At 47.4% G+C, this 22,798-nt stretch overlaps 1 protein-coding gene across 3 annotated transcripts in view; it reads left to right on the top strand.

The window, feature by feature from the left end:
- The window catches only part of Eef2k (eukaryotic elongation factor 2 kinase), a 61,338-nt gene extending 42,825 nt beyond the window's left edge, over nt 1-18,513 (top strand). For all 3 annotated transcript variants that reach the window (XM_057779280.1, XM_057779281.1, XM_057779282.1), the window contains 11 exons: nt 24-156; nt 358-485; nt 973-1,174; nt 2,948-3,015; nt 4,132-4,209; nt 5,480-5,542; nt 7,947-8,081; nt 8,227-8,415; nt 9,792-9,916; nt 11,745-11,923; nt 17,220-18,513. In XM_057779280.1, coding sequence (XP_057635263.1) covers nt 24-156; nt 358-485; nt 973-1,174; nt 2,948-3,015; nt 4,132-4,209; nt 5,480-5,542; nt 7,947-8,081; nt 8,227-8,415; nt 9,792-9,916; nt 11,745-11,923; nt 17,220-17,329 — 1,410 coding nt within the window. In that variant the 3' untranslated portion in view covers nt 17,330-18,513. The remainder of the gene's footprint in view (nt 1-23; nt 157-357; nt 486-972; nt 1,175-2,947; nt 3,016-4,131; nt 4,210-5,479; nt 5,543-7,946; nt 8,082-8,226; nt 8,416-9,791; nt 9,917-11,744; nt 11,924-17,219) is intronic.
- Nucleotides 18,514-22,798: the final 4,285 nt, after the last annotated feature.

Genomic DNA, 22,798 nt, shown 5'->3' with positions numbered 1-22,798 from the left:
CTTCTCTTCCTGCCCTGACACAGGCCTTCAGCCACTTCACATTTGAGCGTTCTGGTCATCAGCTGATTGTGGTGGACATTCAGGGTGTGGGGGACCTTTACACTGATCCACAGATTCACACTGAGAAAGGCACCGACTTTGGAGACGGCAATCTCGGTAAGTGGGGAGAGCCAGCCCATGTCCACAGAGACCGTGCTCCCCTGAAATCTGAGGGAACACACTGAGACACTGTTGGGCCTTCCCTGAGGTGATGGGGCGGGAACTTGGTTTGTCTGATCTACTGCCCCTCCAGTTGCCCTCACTGTCTTTCGTCACTAGGCAGAAATAAGACCCCAGACACCCTTGTTCTGCCTGCAGGTGTCCGGGGAATGGCTCTCTTCTTCTATTCTCACGCCTGCAACCGGATTTGCCAGAGCATGGGCCTTGCGCCCTTTGACCTCTCACCGCGGGAGCAGGCTGTGGTAAATCAGAGCACCAAGCTGTTGGTGAGTACCCAGCGGTGATCAGGCTCTGCTTCCTGTGGGATGGTGTTTGCTTGGCTCTGGCCTGTTTGTGACCAGAGTGAAGAAAACGGAGAGAAACAGAACTGACAGGAATCATGTGTGCCCATGTACACGAACAGACCTCTGGGCCTGCCAAGTGTGGACAGTGGGACCAGCCAGCTCACTCTTTTTAGGAACTAATTCAGGAGACTGTTGGCAAAAACAAATTTTGGCCTCTGGGTATGCATTGGGGTGTACTTCCAGCTCAAACTGGCCAGCACTTTAGGAAATACAGACTAGTAGCCCCTTTGAGCTCCATCCATGTACCCCTTCTTGGATACTATAGGGTTAATCATGAACTGATTTTTCAATAAGATTCTGTCTTAGGCATGTATGAAAGCCATGGATGAAAAGGTTTCAGGGTTCAAAGGAACCCTCCAATCCCTACAGAGTGCTTGCGTGACATGACTGTTCCCATTAATGTCCTCAGCAATCAGCCAAGACCACCCTGAGGGGGACAGAGGAGAAGTGTGGGAGTCCCCGCATAAAGACGTTCTCTGGCAGCCGGACTCCCTTGCCCCTTCGCCTTTCAGAGAACTCCGGGGATGAGAACATGAGTGATGTGACTTTGGACTCTCTGCCTTCCTCCCCGTCTTCAGCCACACCACACAGCCAGAAATTGGACCCCCTCCGTAAGTCCTGGATATAGAGATCACGGGGGGCGGGCACCAGGTAGAGCAGAGCTAAACCAGTTTCATTCGTGGTAGAAAATGAGACAGTTTTGCCCGGGTGGCGTTCCTGGTGAATTCATAGAACAGACTTCCAAGATGCAGCCAACCGGTATATGAAAATAGCCTCTGTGGGAAAACGAGACATCCCACCTCGGTGTGATCTGTGACGCTAGCAAAGCTGGCATCTGAGGACGTTCCATCTCAGCGTCCTTAGTCCTTACAGTCACAGTGTACAAACTGTAAATAAGCAGTGATGGTGGTCCATGCAGAGGCAGGGAGAGCTCTGAATTGGAGGCCAGCCTGATTTATGTAGCAAGTTCCAGGCCAGTCAGGGCTACCTAGGTAGTCAATCAGTCTCTCTCTCTCTCTCTCAAAAACTAAAACAAAACAACTACATAAGACAATCTTTTTTTAAAAAAAAGAAATAAAGCATTAGCAAATAAAAACTACTGGCCCATCTTGGTTGAATCTGAGAATCATTCAGCATTAGGAAACCTGTCAATATCATAGCAATAAGTCAAAAGAGCAAAGGTGAGGCTGGCAGGATAGAGGCACTTGCCATAAAATAACTTTATTTTTTTGAGAGAGGGTTTCTTTGTGTACCTTTAGAGCCTGTCCTGGGACTTGCTCTGTAGACTAGGCTGGCCTCGAACTCACAGAGATCACCTACCTCTGCCTCCTGAGTGCTGGGATTAAAGGTGTGTGCCACCACAACCCAGCAAACCATGAAATACTTTTTAAAAATATTAAAAGCTATTTAAAAATGTGAAAACCGTTTTTATGAACTGTGTTGATGTGGATGTATGCTGGGGTTGAACACAGGCTTCATTCTTGCTTAGCTTATTCTCTCTCTACCACTGAGATCTCCCCAGCCCGCACTGTTACAGACTTAATAAAGCTGGTCAGGCTGTTGAGTATGGGGGGCCACCTGTTTATTTCAGCGCTCAGGAGACTGAAGCAGGTGGATCTCTGTGAGTTCAAGACCAACCTGGTCTACAGAGTGGATTCCACAACAGCCAGGGCTATATAATGAGATCCTATCTGAAACAGCAGCAACAAAAGGTCGGCCAGATGGGTCAGGCTGCAGCTTGCTTAGGACAGGACAGAGATGAAGCCACATCGCGGCCCACACTGTGGGCCCCCCATGGACAGGTGGCTTCTCTTCCGTCATATCTGCACTTTCTTCAGAGCTACTCAGCACGTTAATTGCATGTACTGCTAGCTATGTGTGTGATAGACACACCCATGGCTATCAAGTGGCGGAAAGAATTGAGAAAGAACTGTAGCTCTTCAGGGAGACAGTATCTTTTCCCCATGTGGTGCTTCTCTTTAAGAATTAAAAGTAACCAGGTGGTGGTGGCGCACACCTTTAATCCCAACACTCAGGAGGCAGAGGCAGGCAGATCTCTGTGAGTTCAAGGCCAGCCTGGTCTAGTTCCAGGACAGTCAATGCTTTATAGTCAAACCCTACCTCAAAATAAATAAATATTTAATTAATAATTTATAGTATATATTAAATAATATGTATTATTTAGTGGTGAATATATATACTTAAAAGTAAAATGCTGGGCATGATGGTACATAACTGTAACCCTGGCTCTTGGGAGCCTGAGGCAGCAGGATTGCCAGGAGTTGGGCTGCAGAGTGAGGTTTGGTGTGGGTTCCGTGTGCTGTAGGCAGGCTATGTGTGGTTCTTGGGTATGTCCTACATCACCTTTGCTTGTCCCTGCTCAGATTGGCCAGTGTTTGGTGATCTTGATAACATGGGCCCTAGAGACCATGACCACATGGACAATCACCGGGTGAGTGTAAAGGAGGGAGGTTGCTGGCTGCCATCCCCCAGGGTGGTGCGAAAGAGGTGAATGTTAGATTGAGGGAGGCAGGAAGCCCAGCCCAGGTCTGCTTGGAGCATCTCTCAGATTGTCCCGCAGGTTCAAGTTCATTTTTAGCTTCTGTTTGGAATCATCATCTTGGCCAGATAGTATTTTAAAGAGCTTTAGTTTCTCACTTAACTCTCAAGATGTACGAGATAGATTTTTTCTTACAATAGATTTTATTCTAGAGCTAGATGGGGGCTGGGGATGGTAGAATGTTTGCCTAGCATCCGTGAAGCCCTGAGTTCAATTCCCAGAACCCCAGAAACTGGGTATAGCAGTGCACACCTGTAATCCTAACACTTGTGGATGCCAGAGGATCAAGATCATCCCTGGGGATATAGTGAGTGTGAGGCCAGCCTGGGCTACATGAGCCCTTGTCTCAAAACAAAAGCAGACTATCTAAATTTGTGAGGGAAGACTTACTGCACTCACTGTTTCCTAGGTTTCAGCCCTGTGTTATTTGGCTTCTTTAGTAAAGTGTGATGAGGCAGAACATAACTGCTCGCCTCACGGGGCAGCAAGGAGACCAGAGGGTCTGGGGATAAAAGGTGTTCAAAGATGTGCTCCAGTAACCTGCTTCCTCCAGCCAAGCCCCACGTCCTGATAACCCAGGCAGCTGTGAACTCATTGCTGGGTTACCCCATGGATGAAGTTAGCACTCTCGTGATACACTCACCTCTCATAAGTACAACTGACTGGGAACTTTTGGGGGTACATTTTGTACCAAACTGTAACAGTCCTTCAGGTACCAGAATGGCTCCCATAGCCAAGAGAATCAAAGCTCAGATAAGTTGAGCATTTATCTAATAACTGATACTCAGCAAATGAGTATCAAAGCCAGGGGTTGTGTTCGGGCATCCGGTTCCAGGGCCTAAGTTCTTGCCACTACTTTGTACTGCTTTCTGGTCTCTCGACCAGCAGGAGACAGGAAGACTATTGAGTAAGGTGATAAATCAAAGGAGCGAACAGATGGCTAGGCTGTCCAGATGTCATCACCGCCGTACTGGGAGCACCACTAGAACTCTTGTCCTCTCTCTCCAGGACTCTGAGAACAGTGGGGACAGCGGATACCCAAGTGAGAAGCGAAGTGACCTGGATGATCCTGAGCCCCGACAACACGTGAGCACCCCCAGACCCTAAGACTGGAGACCTTTGTTCCTCCATCTGTTATCCGTTGGGATAAGAAAGCTAACAGGCAAATAAGAACTGGTCCTGAGAACAAGAAAGATTAAGACAACAAACTAGACTTCAGACAGCGGCAAATGCAGGAGAGACGGTGAAACAGACAGGGACATGGAAGGGGAGGAAGGGGAAGAGAGAGAGGATTGGCTGTAAGGTTGACAATAACAAGCAGGCTAGGGAGATGGAGAGATGGCTCGGTGGTTAAGAGCATTTCCTGCTCTTCCAAAGGTCCTGAGTTCAATTCCCAACAACCACATGGTGGCTCACAACCATCTGTAATGAGGTCTGGTGCCCTCTTCTGGCCTTCAGGCATACACACAGACAGAATATTGTATACATAATAAATACTTAAAAAAAAAAAAAAGGGCTGGAGAGATGGCTCAGTATTTAAGAGCACTGGCTGCTCTTCCAGAGATCCTGAGTTCAATTCTCAGCAACCACATGGTGGCTCACAACCATCTGTAATGAGATCTGGCAATGCCAGAGGCAGAATGTTGTATACATAATAAATAAATAAATCTTTAAAAAAAAAAAAAAAACAAGCAGGCTAGGTGTGGTGACACACTTGAGAGGGTTATGTTCAGGGCCAGCCTGGGCTAAGGATACCCTGTCTCTAAAAGAACAACCATAGAACAAAGACAAGAAAATGGCAGGGAAACCTTTGAAGCTGGAACCTTTGGCTGCTGAGCAGGAGGATGCTGGATAATGGGCTTCACTGATGTAGCTGGGAGGGCTCAGGGTACAACCCTGGCAGCCCTGTGAGAGTTTCAAACCTCCTTCCTCAGTCTCCCTCCCAGCACTCTCTGGGTGGAGGTGGCTTCCATGCTCTCGACCCTTCAGAAACTTCCCCGTATACAGAAATAGAACCAGCACAGTAAGGCCTGTTGCACGGAAGGCCCTGGTCTCAGCATATAATTATGAACATGAAGCATAAAGGAGGAAGCTAGGCCAGAGGAAGAACTAACCACCGTTTCTCCAGTGGCTTCATGCCAACTCTGGTACCCTGGGGTCAGTTCAATCTGTTAACACAGATCTCTGTGTGACTGTGAACTCATCAGCTCTGCAGACGATGGTTCCAGCTTCACCTGGGGAGTGGTGGACTGGTGTCCTGAAAGGAGGGACCCTGGAGGCCTGGTCCTGCTCCCCGGGAATTGGTTTCTGGAAGGAAAGTCTCCCCCTACAATACTCATTTTTTGTTCCCTCGCAGGGCCACTCCAATGGCAACCGAATGCCTGAATCTGATGAGGACAGCCTGGGCAGCTTTGGACGGGTATGTGCCCATAGGAACAGGCGGGCAGCTATGGACGGGTATGTGCCCATAGGAACAGGCAGGCAGCTATGGACGGGTGTGTGCCCATGGGAACAGGCAGGCATCTATGGATGGGTATGTGCCCATAGGAACAGGCAGACAGCTATGGATGGGTGTGTGCCCGTGGGAACAGGCAGGCATCTATGGATGGGTATGTGCCCATAGGAACAGGCAGACAGCTATGGATGGGTGTGTGCCCGTGGGAACAGGTGGGCATCTATGGACGGGTATGTGCCCAGAGGAACAGATGGGCATCTATGGACGGGTATGTGCCCATGGGAACAGGCAGGCATCTATGGACAGGTATGCACCCATAGGAACAGGCGGGCAGCTATGGACGGGTATGTGCCCATAGGAACAGGCGGGCAGCTATGGACGGGTATGTGCCCATAGGAACAGGCGGGCAGCTATGGATGGGTATGTGCCCATAAGAACAGGCCTGCCTCTTTTGGCTCTTGTGTTCTGCCCTCCTCCTGGCACATTGCCCACGCCTCCACCTTGTGCATGTCCATTTTGCGAAGGGCAGGTTGGAGGTCATGTCCTGGGCAGGGTACCAAGAGACTCCTGGGGAAGGGGAAAGAGATGGTCCTGGATAAAGGTCACCAGGACAGCCTCATGTTAGAGAGTTTGACCGGAAGTCACAGCATCTGCCGCTTTCTCCTTGCTAACCACCCAGTGAGACATTTGCTAAGTTGCTCATCACCTCTTTTATGTGAGAAAACCAGAGTCCTGGGCAACTTTTCCCACTTACCTGGCTACTCCACGGTGTGTTCCTTATTCGAAATGCTTGGGCTCAGAAATACTTTGAATTTCAGATTATTTCTCCATTTTTTTCCTATGTGTGTGCATGCAAGTGTGTGGGTACACGTGTTTGGCCATGCACGTGGAACCCAAGGTTGATAATGGGATCATTCTTTATTGTTTTTATACCTTAGTCTTCAAGGCAGGGCCTCTCAGTCAAACCCAGAGCACACCGGTCTGGCTCATTTTACTGGTCGGCTTGTCTGGGGACCATGCCTCTGCCTTCTAGGGCTGTAATTACTGGTTGGCTGCCACTCCTATCAGGCTTCTGGGGACAGAAACCTCACCCTCATGCTTGTATCGCAGATGTTTTAACCACTAAGCCAGCATTCCAGTCTTACAGTTAGATTAAAAGAAAAAAATGTGGGGATACTCTTGGCATATACACAATTAGACAATCTGAGAGGGACCCAAAGTCTAACCGTGAGATTCGTCATGTATGTTTCATATACACTTAAAACATGAGCCGAGGATAATTTTACCTACTGCTTTGAGTGCGCTTGTCCTTTGGCCGCAGTGTGAATGACAAGTGTCTCAGTGGTGGCAGCTGTCAGGCATGCTTAGGAAAGGCTAGCCCTACTGCCTCATTATTCTCCGATTCTCAAACACAGTGTTAACGCCACACCTCTCACTCTTTGCTAAGTGGGTCCCTCCTGCCTGCAGAGTCCTCCCCCTGAAGCCTGGTGCCCATATCTGGAGCCCAGAGGCACTTTCTAACCCGGCCACCCCAGCTGGCTGAATTCTTTTTCCTCAGCTGGTGGTCAGCTGAAGGCTTCTCAGCCTGGAGCAGGACAGAGTTGCTCGGTTGAGTCACTGCTGGCGCTCTAGGCTGGGTCCTTCTTGCTCCAGGGCTGCAGAGAGTTTAGCTGCCTGTGCTCCCTGAAATACCTCGTAGCGTTGCTCACTTTATCTTGGTTGACTCACAGAGAAAGTCAGCGTGTTTGTGGGAGTCAGTCTTTGCTGGGGCCTGGCGTGAAGAAGCTAGGAGAGAAGGCTTAGCATCGAACCTCAGCTCCAGCTTTGGGCTGATAAGTGAGGGGAAGTGTTTCTCGGGGCCACTGTGGTCTGTTCCGCAGGTCATTGTGTCCTGTGGCTGCCCTCTGTCAGTACCCATGAGCTGGTGGCAACTGAGTGTGAGTTTAAGGCCAGACTGATAGTCAAGGCTACACAGAGAAACTGTATCTTGAAAAACAAAAACAAAAGTTAAAAAAAAAAAAGAAAAAAAAATCGGAGCCCTGGGAATGGGGGTTGCTTCATTGTAATCCTAGCACTTGATAGTCCGAGGAAGGGAGATTGGGAGATCATGATGCAAAGTAGCCTAAGATACATAGTGAGTTCAAAGTCTTTCTGGACTACATAACAAGGCTCTTGTTCAAATTGTCAGGAACAAATCAAAAGAATTGGGGGCCACTCTTGTCCAGTAAAGTTAGATGCCATTGGGGTTCCTTCCCCTCACCTGCCAGCCAGCCTCCTGTTTTTATGATGACTTCTTTGACAGCATACCCAGCCCCAGCCCCTCACTTCTCTGGCCTTTAAACTCCATCCACCTGGTCTCTCCCATCAGGTCTCTGTGGAGACGTGGAACCTGCTCAATTCCTCCCGCCTGCACCTGCCGAGGCCCTCGGCTGTGGCCCTCGAAGTGCAAAGGCTAAACGCTCTGGACCTCGAAAGGAAAATCGGGAAGTCTGTTTTGGGGAAGGTATGGGGGATGCCCATTCCAGAGCCCACACAGGGCTCGCTCCACTCCTCCACTAATTGCTTCTTCTTGCAGGCTGGCTGGGCTGCCCTTAGGCATGGTTTTGGCCTCCTAGGCAGCCAGACCAACACTGTTGTCTCTGTGGCAGGTCCATCTGGCCATGGTACGATACCACGAGGGTGGGCGCTTCTGTGAGAAGGATGAGGAATGGGACCGAGAGTCAGCCATCTTCCACCTGGAGCATGCAGCTGACCTGGGAGAACTGGAGGCCATCGTGGGCCTGGGACTTATGTACTCTCAGCTGCCCCACCACATCCTGGCTGATGTCTCTCTGAAGGTGAGGGGATGTGTGGCCCCGACCTAAAGTGGAGTGCTCATCCAGTCCATCACTTACTACCACCATTCCGGTGGTCACCTCCCGGAGGATTCGTTTTGTTTGTTTGTTCAAAACAGGGCCTGACTATGTAGCTCTGACTGTCCTGCAACTCACTCTTGTAGACCAGACTGGTCTCAAACTCAGAGATCTGCCTGCCTCTGCCTCCCAAATGCTGGCATTAAAGGCGTGCGCCACCACCGCCCGGCTCTCACTTTCTAAGTAGTAAATTAACTATTTTGAATGGCTACCCAGATGTAGTTTCAGAAATGTACCAGTTACCTGAGGCCCTCCTAACAAATTACCACATCCTGGTAAATTGCCACGGTTGTCTTTTGGAGGCTCTGGGGAGATTCCCTCTTTGTTTCTTACAGAAACAAACAAAACATCCAAAGCCAGGCGTGGTGACGTACCCTGTCATCCTGGTTCTGAGAAGGCTGTGGCAGGATTGTGAATTCCAGGCCAGCCTGAGCTACAGGATACGATCCTGTCTGAAACAGCCAGCTGTGTATCCGCACGTATGTGTGCATGTGTGCACATGAATGTCACAGCAGCAGTCCCTCTCTCGGGCGTGGATAGAGACAGGTGGAACAGTGTTTGATCAGGAGAATGAATGAAGCACAGGCATGTGCTCCAACCTGTGTGACGGAGCCAGACACAAAATGTCACGTGTTAAATCACTCTAGTCCATGTATATGACACATTCAGAGCTCACAGAGGCAGAGAGTGGACGGATCATTGCCTCTGGACGGGGTTGGGTGGAGAGATAAGTGTATAGAGAAAATATGTGATTTGTGGGGTCTGGTGGGGTCTGGTGTTTCTTTTTTGGATTGTTTAAGATATTTTGAAATTGGGCCAGCATGATGGGTGGGTAACAGCCCGTGCCACAAAGTCTGAGATCCTGAGTTCAGTCCCTGGGTCCCACATGGTGGAAGGAAAGAGCCAACTACCACCTTCATACATACACTGTGGCACATGCAAACTGACACACACAATAAATAACACAGTAAAATGTAGGGTTTTGTTTTGTTGAGACCGAGTTTCTCTGTGTAGCCCTGGCTGTCTTAGAACTCGCTCTGTACTCCAGACTGGCCTCAAACTACCTCTGCCTCTTCCTGAGTACTGGAAATAAAGGTGCCTGCCACGGAGCCTGGCAAACATTTAGTTTCCTAAATCCATGGTGGGGTAGCTAAACAAGTTCATTAATATACTGAAAGCCATGGACATGAACTTCCCAGCCCAGAACTCTCACAATGACTTAAGAAACTGGAGGTTGACAAAGGCGCCCTGTGGTCTCCCTCAAACACTCATGTGCTCTTTGTGTCCTTTCCCTTTGACAGGACACAGAGGAGAACAAGACAAAAGGCTTTGATTACTTACTGAAGGCGGCAGAAGCTGGTGACAGGCAGTCCATGATCCTAGTGGCCCGAGCTTTTGACACCGGCCTGAACCTCAGCCCAGACAGGTACTATGGCTGTCACATGGTTAATGTTGGGATAATCTGGGCCACACAGGTTGCTTTTTTTTTCTTTTTTTTTTTTTTAAAAAAGATAATTCATTATGTATAGTGTACTGCCTGTGTGTATGCTTGGACACCAGAAGAAGGCACCAGATCTCATTACAGATGGTTGTGAGCGACCTTGTAGTTGCTTGGAATTGAACTCAGGACCTCTGGAAGAGAAACCAGTGCTCCCAACCTCTGAGCCCACCCCCTGTTGGCAGGTCACTTTTCTTTGGTTCAGGACAAACAGACATGGGCTCTAGCCTTAGCTCTGCTTAGCTCTGAGTCCAACTCAGTGACTTTCAGCAAGTTACTTTACCTCTCTGGCCTCAGTTTCTTCTTTTGGTGAAATAGGAACAATGATGATAGTATCTCTCTAATGGTGCACTCATAAAGATCAAATACCTTTCCCACAGTGCCTCATCCATAAAACATGCAATAGATGGCAGTCTTTACAGCATATGTAAAGATTTGATTGGAGCAGGGGGGAACCAGGAAAGGTTATGCAGTTCAGTATGATTGTCCATAGAAAATAGAATTTTGGGTGATTGTGACTGCTTTTCCCTACTCTTGTTTTAATTTGTATTCTTATGATGATGCAGTGTTTAAACTTAAGGTTAAACCTAGGACCTCAGCCTAGTCTACAGGCTAGTTCCAGTACAGCCAGGGCTACACAGAGAAACCCTGTCTCAAAAAACCAAGGGGGGCTGGGAGATACATTCTTTAGCAGGCACCTTCTCTTCAGTGTCAAGAATTCATCTCCTTTGCTGGGGAGATAGCTCGGTCAATAAATTATTTGCCTGGCATATGAAGACTTGACTTTGGTTCCCAGAACTCATTTAGAAAAAGTTGAACAGAAATCAGCGGGGCCCTGGGGTTGTTGGCAAGTTTCAGATGAGTGAGAGACCCTGTCTCAAGAAGAAAAAAACCAAAGTGGCTGGCACCTAAGCAATGACGCTCATTTGTCCTCTGCCATCTGGCTTTCCTCACACCTTCCCCAAGGAATTCTCCTTCCACTGGTGAAGGGTTTGTCACACTGTGCCAATTTTGTTTTTTTTTTTTTGATTTTTCGAGACAGGGTTTCTCTGTGGCTTTGGAGCCTGTCCTGGAACTAGCTCTTGTAGACCAGGCTGGTCTCGAACTCACAGAGATCCGCCTACCTCTGCCTCCCAAGTGCTGGGATTAAAGGCGTGCGCCACCACCGCCCGGCCCAATTTTGTTAAGGAAAGATCCCTTCGAAATAAAAATAGAAACTGAGCCAGGCGGTGGTGACGCACGCCTTTAATCCGAGCACTCGGGAGGCAGAGGCAGTCAGCTTTCTGAGTTTGAAGTCAGAACAGCCAGGACGACACAGAGAAACCCTGTCTTGGTTTGGGTGGGAAAGAAATTATCTATATAGGGGCTGGAGAGATCATTCAGAGGTAAAGAGCTCTTGCTGCTCTTCCAAAGGACCTGAGTTCAGTTCCCAGCACCCACAACAGGGAATTCACAACCACTTGTAGCTCCAGCTCCGTGGATCCCTTTCCTTCTTTGGCCTCCTTGTACATGTGCACACGTGCGGCATACACACTCATGGACACATAAATTCAATTTTTCAAAAATGAAACAGAAACATAGAAAGTCTGCAACATGAATGTGTCCCTTAGATGTGGTGGCCATTGGTGCTAGAGTTTGTGGACCAGAGGTGGCGGTCCCACTGGGGTCCCAGGCTTGCCTCTCCAACTCAGTGGTCCTCTGCCTCCCCACACCATGCCACAGTAACATCCTTCTCCCCTCCATGTCGCCTGGCAAGGTGCCGAGACTGGTCAGAGGCTCTACACTGGTACAACACGGCCCTGGAGACAACTGACTGCGACGAGGGTGGGGAGTACGACGGAGTACAGGACGAGCCCCAGTACGCGCTGCTGGCCAGGCAAGCTGAGATGCTGCTCACCGGAGGGTTCGGGCTGGACAAGAACCCCCAAAGATCAGGTGAGGCCCACAGACCCTCCTTGGGGTAGGATGGGGCTGGGGAAGGTCTATAGTTCCCATCCCTCTGGAATTAGGAGAAGTCCCCAGATGAGCCGCTTTCACCAGTAGGGGTCTTTATAGGGATGGTATGCAGACAAAAATTTTATTTTTACTTTATCACATGTTATTTTATATGTATGAGTGTTTACCTACATGTGTGTATGCCATGCATGCCTGGTACTCTCAGAGGCCAGAAGAAAGTTGGATCTCGAGGAACTGGAGTTACAGCCGGTCATGAGCTGTTATGAAGGTGCTGGGGATTTACTTTATTATTAGTTGTGTGTGTGTGTGTGTGTGTGTGTGTGTGTGTGTGTGTGTGTGTGTGTGTGTGAAAGAGAGAGAGAGAACACTGAGGAGGCCAGAAGAGTATGTCGGATCCCCGGAGCTCAGGTTACAGGAGGAGGTTGGGAGCTGCCCAGCATGGCTGCTGGGAACTGAACTCTAGTCCTTTACTGTTAACCCCTGAATCATTTTTCTAGTCCCTCACATTTTTGTTTTACTTTTATATTATTCTCTGTTTCCTTTTTAATTATTTATTTACTTTTAAAAGCAGGATGTGATATTCATACGTATAATCCCCGTCTTGGGATGGCAAAGACAGTGGCTCCTGAGGGCTTGCTGGTCGGCCAGTCCAGCTCAAATAACAATCTCTAGGTTCAGTGAGAGAGACCCTGCCTCAGAAAATAAGGGGACAACAAAAAGGGGGTTCTTAGGCCACCCTGATAAGCTAAGTTTGATCATCAGAACCCATGTAAAGGTGTAAGAACTCACCCCACAGAGTTGCCGTCTGACCTCCACACCTCTGCCCTGGCACATGCACCCCTCCCAGTACTTAAAAAAAAATAAGGGGGGCAGGGAGACAGAAGAAGACATCAAAATTTATGTATATAAATCAAATAAGGATACAGCCAATCCTCCCAATTTACGAGTTTTGTGTCCATACACAAGAAGGCTTACTATCTTTACTTATGTTGTGTGTTTGTGAATGCGTGCACACACCATTGCATATGTGGGAGTCGGTTCTTTCTTCTACCTTGTGGGACCCAGCCATCAAGCTCGGGTCAGCAGGTTTGGCAGCAAATGCCTTTACCTGCTGAGCCCTCTCACCAGACTCCCCCATTGCACCTGTAAAGCTGTTGTGATGGTGTACACCTGTGACCCCAGCATTGAGGAGGCTGATAAGGAAATTCCAAATTTCAGGCTAGTCTGGGCTACATAGACCCTGTCTCAAAAAAGGAAACGTATTTGCCTCTGTCACTGAGTGGTCTTCTCCATGTTTGTTACTTTTCTGTTGCTGTGATAAGAGTTCCTCAACAAAAAACAACTTAAAGCAGGAAGAATTGATTTTGGTTTACTCGTCCAGAAGGGATTTGGGCTTAGAGTCCATTGTGGTGGGAAAGCTTGGCATCAAGAACCAGAGCCTGGCGCAGCAGCCGGGAAGCAAGAGGGCCAGATTTCGCCCCCACACAGTGTCTTGGTCAGGGTGTCTACTGCTGTGAAGAGACACCATGACCATGGCAACTCTTACAAAGGAAAACATTTAATTGGGGCTGGCTGTCAGTTTCAGACGTTTAGTCCATTATTGATGGCAGGAAACATGGCAGCCTGTAGGCAGAGATGGTGCTGGAGAGATGGCTGAGAGTTCTACACCTGGATCTGAAGGCCGCGGGAAGAGAATACTACACTGAGCCTGGTCAGAGCATTTGAGACGTCAAAGCCAGTGACACACACTTCCTCCAGCAAGGCCACACCTCCTGATAGTGCTACTCCCTCTGGGCCTTTGGGGGCCATTTATTCAAACTACCATGCACACAGGAAGCAGAGAGAGAAAACAGGAAGTGGGGCAAGCTATAAAATTTCAAAGCTGATGGCACTTCCTCTTGTAAGGCTCAGCCTCCTCAAGGTTCTGTACCTTTCCTGAGCAGCATCACCAGCTGAGGACCAAGCGTTCAAACACATGGGCCTATGAGGGCACTCCACATCCAAACCACAGCATGCATTGAATGGTGCAGGGTACCATACATGACATCCCGAGTCATCTAGAGGTGATGCATAGAGAAGATGCATAGGCCATATGCAAATAGGACACACTCACCCAGGGGCCTTGAGCAGATTTTGCTGTTGTTGTTGGATCCTGGAACCAACCTCCCGTGAGGGACAATTATGTATTAGAATTTATGGACAGGTTTTCCAATTTGAAAAACTGAAGCTGAAGCCGGGCGGTTGTGGTGCACGCCTTTAATCCCAGCACTCGGGAGGCAGAGGCAGGCAGATCTCTGGGAGTTCGAGGCCAGCCTGGTCTACAAGAGCTAGTTCCAGGACAGACACCAAAGCTACAGAGAAAACCCTGTCTCGAAAAACCAAAAAAGAAAAAAAATGAAAAACTGAAGCTGAATTTTTCATGACATTTTGTTTTCCTTCACTATTACCTAGCTTTAAACCTTTTCACACTTGAAAAGAAATCCTATGCTAATTAGCAGTCACTCCCAGCCTCCCGGCCCTTCCCAGTAATCACAAATCTGCTGTCTTTTGTTCAGGACTCAGTTTACAAGTAGAATCACACCATATGTGGCCTTTTCTGTCCGCGTCCTTAGTTAGGGTAGGATTTATAGCCTTTCATCCTCCCTCTTGTTCTGAGACGAGGTCTTGTATAATCCAGCTGGTTACAAACACATCTCAGCTTGTACCATGACTGCAAACATCACTATCTTACCTTATAAAAGAAAAAAAAAAATTTTTTTTTTTTTTTTCAAAACAGGGTTTTTCTATGTAGCCCTGGCTGTCCTGGAACTCACTCTGTAGACCAGGCTGGCCTGCCTCCCGAGTGCTCCTTTAAAGATGCGCGCCTCTGCGCCCAGCTAAAAGAAAATATATATTTTTTTAATTTATTTATTTCTTAAAGATTTCTGCCTCTTCCCCACCACCACCTCCCATTTCCCTCCCCCTCCCCCAATCAGACCCCAGCCAGCTGACCTTGGTGAGTTCCCGATAGAACATCCCCATTGTCTCAGTGTGTGGGTGCACCCCTTGTGGTCCTGAGTTCCTTGCTCGTGCTCTCTCTCCTTCTGCTCCTCCTTTGGATCATGAGACTTCAGTCGGGTGCTCCAATGTGGGTCTCTGTCTCTGTCTTCTTTCATCGCCTGATGAAGGTTAATAAGGAGGATGCTTATATGTTTTTCTTTGGGTTCACCTTCTTATTTAGCTTCTCTAGGATCACGAATTATAGTCTCAATGTCCTTTATTTATGGCTAGAAACCAAATATGAGTGAGTACATCCCATGTTCCTCTTTTTGGGTCTGGCTTAACTCACTCAGGTTAGTGTTTTCAATTTCCGTCCATTTGTATGCAAAATTCAAGAAGTCATTGTTTTTTACTGCTGAGTAGTACTCTAATATGTATATATTCCATACTTTCTTCATCCATTCTTCCATTGAAGGGCATCTAGGTTGTTTCCAGGTTCTGGCTATTACAAACAATGCTGCTATGAACATAGTTGAGCATATACTTTTGTTGTATGATAGGGCATCTCTTGGGTATATTCCCAAGAGTGGTATTGCTGGGTCCAGGGGTAGGTTGATCCCAAATTTCCTGAGAAACCGCCACACTGCTTTCCAAAGTGGTTACACAAGTTTGCATTCCCACCAGCAGTGGATGAGTGTACCCCTTTCTCCAAAACCTCTCCAGCAGAGGCTATCATTGGTGTTTTTATTTTAGCCATTCTGACAGGTGTAAGATGGTATCTTAATGTTGTCTTGATTTGCATTTCCCTGATTGCTAAGGAAGTTGAGCATGATCTTAAGTGTCTTTTGGCCATTTGAACTTCTTCTGTTGAGAATTCTCTGTTCAGCTCAGTGCCCCATTTTATAATTGGATTGATTAACCTTTTACGGTCTAGTTTCTTGAGTTCTTTATATATTTTGGAGATCAGACCTTTGTCAGTTGCGGGGTTGGTGAAGATCTTCTCCCAGTCAGTGAGTTGCCTTTCTGTCTTAGTGACAGTGTCCTTTGCTTTACAGAAGCTTCTCAGTCTCAGGAGGTCCCATTTATTCAATGATGTCCTTAGTGTCTGTGCTGCTGGGGTTATATGCAGGAAGTGGTCTCCTGTGCCCATGTGTTGTAGAGTACTTCCCACTTTCTCTTCTATCAGGTTCAGTGTGTTTGGACAGATATTGAGGTCTTTAATCCATTTGGACTTGAGTTTTGTGCATGGTGATAGATATGGATATTTTCATTCTTCTTCCAGTTTTGCCAGCACAATTTGTTGAAGATGCTCTCTTTTTTCCATTGTATACTTTTAGCTCCTTTATCGAAAATCAGGTGTTTGTAGGTTTGTAATCTAAAGTCAGGGTCTTCTATTCGATTCCAAAAATATTTTTATCATCTATGTATGTGTGCATGTGGAGATTAAAGGACAACCTTTGGGGATTGATTCTCTCGGTCCACCATGTCACTCCTAGGGATGGAACTTATGTCATCGGTGTCTTACATATTGAGCCTCTTCATTTCTTTTATTAAATAATATGTCACTGAGTGAATATATCACTTTTTCTACTATAATCTGATGGATATGAAAGATTTCTTAAAACTTTAAAAATGTTATTATTTTTTATGTATGTATATGTGTGAATGTATGCTGTGTGTATATATACCTGTGGAGGCCAGAAGAGGGTGCTGGATCCCCAGAAGGTGTTAACAGGCAGTTGTGAGCTGCCCAGTGTGGATACTGGGAACTGAACTAGGATCCTCTTGAAGAAGAGCATTTTTTCTTTTTTTAAAGGATAACTTATGTGTATAGTGTTCTACCTACATGTATGACTGCATACCAGAAGAGGGCACCAGACCCCATTACAGATGGTTGTGAGCCACCATGTGGTTGCTGGGAATTGAACTCAGGACCTCTAGAAGAGCAGCCAGTGCTCTTAACCTCTGAGCCATCTCTCTAGCCCGCAATTTAGATACTTCTTATCAGTTTTGAGTCTGTCATATAGACTGGTTGCTTTGGACTTCAGGTTGGGGGTGTGGCTCAGCGGTAGAACTCTTGCCTGGCATGTAAGCTCTCGAGTTCCACAGCAATACCAGAGAATCGAAGAGCACTCTGACTGGCCAGGTTTAATCATACTCTACCCCGAGCGACTTGAATCATACCATACAGGCCAGGTTGCTATAGAAACCTCAGACACTCTTGGGCGAGATGAAATTTGCTTGCTTGATGAAGACAAATGGCTCACCTCCTTGTGCCCGCTTTGCTGTCTTTTAGGAGATTTGTACACCCAAGCCGCTGAAGCCGCGACGGAAGCCATGAAGGGCCGGCTAGCCAACCAGTACTATGAAAAGGCAGAAGAGGCCTGGGCCCAGATGGAGGAATAACTGTCCCAAAAGATCACTGCCGACTGGTCCCAAGCAAAAGGGCTGGGAATGAGGAGAATGGGCTGATTTTTTTTTTTTTTTTTTTTTTTTTGGGAAGGGGAAAAGCAGTTTTAACTATGCTATAAATTCACTTTTGTATTTGACTCTTGACAAAGTCTTTGCACCTGGCAGAGACACTTTAACTGCCCCCTTAGGGGTGATACTTTGAGGGAATGGGGGTTGACTATGCAGCCTAATGAATCACCTTATTTTTTTGAGGTTCTGTTTTCTTTCTTTTTTCCCCCCATTTTTTGTCATGAGATCTAAAAACATGTCTTTCTGTCAGAATGAACAGACAGTATCAGTGCTGAGCCTGTGCAGTCTGGACTCACCCCAGTGTCTCCAGACCCTGCGTTAGGAATCTGCATAGAGAACGTTCTGTTAACTTCCCGTGGATGTCTGTATTTAGGTTTTGAGAAGTGTATGGACTTTTTTTCAGCAGGTGAGAGATCACTCAATCCCAGGTTCCTCCGCATTCTAGGGAGATTATAAGGTTTTTCATTTGATGCCCTCCCACTGCGTACCTGATTTCTTGGTGTCCAGCCAAATTCCGTTTTTTAAAAGCATGCTTCCTACTGTAGACTTTACAAAACAGGTTTGTTTTTTTGTACACACATATTTGCTACCTCTGAGTCATGCATTGGTGGATGCAGAAGCAGATGAACCTCAGAGCTTTCACAGGAAGACCTTGGTTTAGGAGCTAGGCAGCTTTCCTCCCAACAGAAGTGCCTCTGGGCCCCCCATGGCCACGTCCGCGACGGGACTGAAGCATCCTTGTGCACGGTCATTTCTTGATGTGGTGACGTTTTATAAACTTTGCCCTCAGCCTACTGCCCGTGACATTTTCTGCCTGAAGCTGGATTTTTCTGGACATCTGCAGCAAGTGGCTTTCAGCTACAGCCCTTTAGGAAATGTCTGAGATGTCTGAGAACAAGGCAAGAGTGTAAACACTCATTAGTTCTGGGTGTTTCCCCAGGGCCGGGTTGTGACTTAATGAGCTTTTTCTATAAAAGGAGTTCCGATTTAATGTGCGTGTGATTTCTGTTGGTGTTCAAATCGCCAAGGGAACAGCCTGCTGTGGTCCACCACAGATGTTAGAGCGCCCTCTATCTTTGCTTTAAAGAACAGAAAAGCAGAGCACAACATACAAGTCATTCTCACCTGTCCTTAAAACAGGCCTTTTTAGCCCGGTGGTGGTGGCGGTGGAGGTGGCGGCAGTGCTCGCCTTTAATCCCAGCACTCGGGAGGGGGAGGAGGCAGAGGCAGGTGGATCTCTGAAGTTCCACCTGCTCTACAGAGCGAGTTCCAGGACAGCCTGGCCTACAGAGAAACAGGCGGGGGGGGGGGGGGACGGGACAAAACAATAACAGCAACCCAGGCCTTTTTAGGATTTCCTCGTTGAGCCTGCCCAGTGAGGAGCTTGTAGAAGCACTAGTTTCTAAAGTCAAGAGTGTAGGTACTTTGAAGGATAAGCAGAACCAGTTTAACCCTGTGAGCTCAGACTGATGGTGCACATCTGTAGTCCCAGCATCCAAGTGGTAGTGGCAGAGGTGATCCAGGTTTGAGGTTAGCCTGGCCTGTATAGTGAGACCTTGACCCAAAACAAACAAACAAACAAAAAAAACAAAAAACAAAAATCGAAAACTAAACAAAAGAACCAAAATAGAGCTGGTGCTGGTGTTGTACTAGCATGGCTCAGTGGGTAAAGGTTCCTGCCCAGCCTAGCCTAATAACCGAAGGCCAGTTTCAGGGAGCCAACTCCTGTAAGTTACCCTCTGCTCTTCACCTGTGTGCTGTCGCACGGGCGAGCTCACAAACACATGCATGCACGCGTGCACGCACACATCAATAAAAGTGTAAAAGAAATGGAAAAGTGAAGATTATCCTCAACAGCTTCTTTTCACCCACTGCAGGTTGTGAAGCCCTGGGGTTTGCCTTTGACGCCATCACAGCTGGTTTTCTCTGAGAGGCTGGTGCTTGTCAGTATCTTGTCAATACCAGAACAGTTTCTGGCTTGCGCCGTCCTGCGGATGTTTTTTGTTTTTTTTTTTTTTTGGTTTTTCGAGACAGGGTTTCTCTGTGGTTTTGGAGCCTTTCCTGGAACTAGCTCTTGTAGACCAGGCTGGTCTCGAACTCACAGAGATCCCCTGCGGATGTTTTAAACTGGTGCGTTTGTTACCTAAGAGAAGCAGTTTATCGTGACAGTCTCTCAGGGTAACTGTCCTTTAAGTCTGGAGTGTGTGCGTTGGTCAGCAGACAACCTCGGAGTTGTTCCTCAGACGCTAGCCACCTTTTTCTTTTGGGATGGGGCCTCTCGCTGGCCTAGAACTTGCCAAATAGGCTATGCTGGCTGGCCAGTGAACTCCAAGTATCTGTCTGTCTTACCCTTCCTAATTCTGGGATTTCAAACTCACATCCTCTACCCATTGATTGGTCCCTGTCTGGACACTTACAGCCTCAGGCCTGCAAGTCGCTCCACCCACGTGGCCTTAATGTCAGGAAGTGGTCTCTTTTTCTCCAGGAGACTGAGCTAGCCCGGAGCACAGCCGAGCAAGTGCTCTAAGGCCTTGCGAATGGAAAGTGAGCTATAAGAGCCTGGTGTGTAATACGTGCACTTGGAGACTGAGGCCAGAGGATTATGAGTTTGAGACCAGCCTGAACTATGTACTAAGACTCTTGTCTCTTAAAGAGAAAAATAGAGCCGGGCGGTGGTGGCGCACGCCTTTAATCCCAGCACTCGGGAGGCAGAGGCAGGCGGATCTCTGTGAGTTCGAGACCAGCCTGGTCTACAAGAGCTAGTTCCAGGACAGGCTCCAAAACCACAGAGAAACCCTGTCTCGAAAAACCAAAAAAAAAAAAAAAAAAAAATAGGCCTGGGGGCTGGAGAGATGGCTCAGTGGTTAAGAGCATTGCCTGCTCTTCCAAAGGTCCTGAGTTCAATTCCCAACAACCACATGGTGGCTCACAACCATCTGTAATGAGGTCTGGTGCCCTCTTCTGGCCTGCAGGCATACACACAAACAGAATATTGTATACATAATAAGTAAATAAATAAATATATAAAAAAATAGGCCTGGAGAGATGGCTCAGTAGTTACAAGCACCCACATGACAGTTTGCAGCTATCTGTGACTCCAGTTCTAGGGGATCCAACACCCTCACACACAAACATGCAAACACCAATGCACATAAAAAAAATAATAAATTGTTTTAAAAAAAAAAGGTGGCTCAAACCTGTGATCATAGCACAGCTCAGGAGGCTGAGGTGGAAGGGTCACTGTGAGTCTCATGCCAGCTTGGGCTACATGATGACTTCCAGTCCAGCCTGGGTTACAGAATGAATTTTTAAAAAAATAATAATAAAGTGATGGCTCATGCCTTTAACTGTAGGCCCATATTTCTGTAGGGCACAAGAGCCATGAGCCCAGTTTGAGGTGGTCACGAACTCTGCAGACAAGCTGTCTCTGTTTAACAATAGCCAGGATGTGCTGCTCCTAATTTCTTTTGTTATAAATGTAGATCACCTGAGAAGAGATGTTGGCTGAAGCTGATGACTTAAGAGTTAGGAGGTTTGGTGCTTCCTTCCTTTGTAATTTGGAGGATGCTTTATAGAGATGCTAATTCATGGCCTACGTGACTGCTAGCAAACAGATGACTAAGGCCCATTCACCTGGTTGCCTAGGAGACAGCCTGATGTGTTTTCCCACTCAATTTATGTGAGGATATATAAACTGCTTGAAAAATAAACAAGGGAGATCTTGCGCTTGAAGGATGACCGTGTAAGCTGCGTCTGATTATTCCTTGCAACTCCGTTCCAGTCCAGTTAGGGAATCTGTGTTGGACCCACATGGGCTTCAACATTTAACCCAAGTACTCGTGAGGCAGAGGCAGGTGGTGGATCTCTGTGGGTTCGAAGCCAGCCTGACCTACAGAGGAAGTTCCAGGAAGGTTCTAAAGCTACACAGAGAAACCCTGTCTTGAAAACCAAAATAAAATATAAGACAACTTGCAAAAATGGTTATTTCTCCTCCCAAGCCCACTCTTATGTCTTCAAAAGGTGGTGAGGGTATCTTCTCTCCCCGTGTGCTGGGTCCAGATTAGGGAGGGTAACAGCAGTGCCTGGCACTTATAGTCAGTTCTGTCTAGATCAACTGAACATGTGGTACCTTCATCTCAAAGACAGAAACAAGGGCTTCAGAAGATTCCAGTAGCCTGCTAGCTAGAGGCTTAGCTAGAGCTAGGTCCCGGAGAGCTGCTGTTTTCCAGAGGGTCCTGGGAATAAAAGCATTTAACTGATGTGACGGTGCACTCAGTCTTGCTACAGGTGACAGAGACATAAATCAAACAGGGTTGGGGTAAGTATGCATATAGTATGTAGTCGAGGTCTTAGGTTTGGGCCCCAGCACTGCAAATCATACATAATGCAGGCTTCATGGATGTAAGAAAGAACATCCTCAGGCTTCAGTGCTTCAGAATAATCCCGCTCCCTGCCCTCTGGACCAGCACACCCACTGAGCTGTTTCCCCTCCAATCCTTGCTGTCCCTCATCCCAGCACCTTTGAATCACTAAGTGTGGTGTGAAAATTCACAAGTGTTTACACAAGTGTGTGCAGCTTGAGATGAATGGGAAGCAGGGAAGCGAGGAGACCACGCCATTCCCTGCTTGGATTTGCGCCTCCTACATTTCATCTCTGACCGTCTCAAGACAGCTGGCCGGAGCTACAGGTGCAGTTTTGGGGTACATTCCAGGTTCCAGCTCGCCTCTCCCAATATCGTTTTTTCTCTATGATGTCAAATTCACACTCACAAATTCTCCCTCCCTATGAAAACATACAAATCAAAAATTAGCCACACGGAGGCTGAAGCAAGCCACAGGCTTACTGAAGGAAGGACAGTGCTACTCCACCTTCAACATGAGCTGCATCGCCCGGAATGTGGGCCCAACATGACCCCGGGCTAGCTTTTCACACAGTGGGGGAAAAATGTGATCGATCTTGATTTTTTTTTTTTTTTTTGGTTTTTCAAGACAGGGTTTCTCTGTGGTTTTGGAGCCTGTCCTGGAACTAGCTCTTATAGACCAGGCTGGTCTCGAACTCACAGAGATCCTCCTACCTCTGCCTCCTGAGTGCTGGGATTAAAGGCGTGCTCGATATTGATTTTTAACTTTTGTAATACATTCTAATAAAGCAAGCTTTCCGGATCTGGCCCTTACACTGCCAGTTTGTTTTAGATAAAATCTGTGAATGCTTTTGATTTGCCCATCTGTCAAACAATGATCATTGTCCCTCAGAGTTGTCGGAGAAGACCACGTGAATTGGGTGCTCTTTTATGTAGGGCTTTAGAAGTTTCTGGTGTGAGCATTTGGACTCGAGATCATAGTGTTTTGGTTTTAAAAAATTTGAACGTTAGCTGGGCAGTGGTGGCACATGCC

Source organism: Chionomys nivalis, chromosome 8, assembly GCF_950005125.1.
Source record: "Chionomys nivalis chromosome 8, mChiNiv1.1, whole genome shotgun sequence".
Taxonomy (NCBI): Eukaryota; Metazoa; Chordata; class Mammalia; order Rodentia; family Cricetidae; genus Chionomys; species Chionomys nivalis.
This window is presented reverse-complemented; position numbering and strand designations above follow the sequence as displayed.